This window comes from Eimeria tenella, genomic scaffold (genome assembly GCF_000499545.2).
Source record: "Eimeria tenella Houghton genomic scaffold, Eth_scaff2542, whole genome shotgun sequence".
Lineage (NCBI taxonomy): Eukaryota > Apicomplexa > Conoidasida > Eucoccidiorida > Eimeriidae > Eimeria > Eimeria tenella.
In genome coordinates, this window is record NW_013542410.1 from 687 (window position 1) to 1,010 (window position 324).

General features: G+C 62.7%; 1 protein-coding gene across 1 annotated transcript in view; it reads right to left on the reverse strand.

Moving 5' to 3' along the window:
• The window catches only part of ETH_00033515 (uncharacterized protein), a gene marked incomplete at both ends in the record, with an annotated part of 2,484 nt that overhangs the window by 666 nt on the left and 1,494 nt on the right, over window positions 1-324 (reverse strand). The window contains one exon of the mRNA XM_013375131.1: window positions 156-321. Within this exon, the coding sequence (XP_013230585.1) occupies window positions 156-321 (166 nt within the window). The remainder of the gene's footprint in view (window positions 1-155; window positions 322-324) is intronic.

A 324-nucleotide genomic window follows, 5' to 3' on the forward strand; every position in this document is an offset into this window, starting at 1 on the left:
ATGTGAACGCAGTTCCTTGCCAGAAAACGACTTCTTCTACATAAACTGTTACTGCTACTGCTACGTGTGTCACTTCTGTTGCCATTCCTGCTGTTGCTGTTGCTGCTGCTGCTGCTGCTGTTGCTGCTGCTGCTGCTGCTGCTGCTGCTGCCTACCCAGTCTTCAAACTGTTTCGCGCTGGCTGTGGCCTCTCCCTCTCCATGAGTTGCCAGCACTAACACTCGCAACGGAAGGGGCCCCTCAGACCCTGGGGCCCCCCAGGGGGCCCCCTGGGGGCCCCCAGGGGCCCCCTGGGGGCCCCCAGAGGCCCCCAGGGGGCCCCAG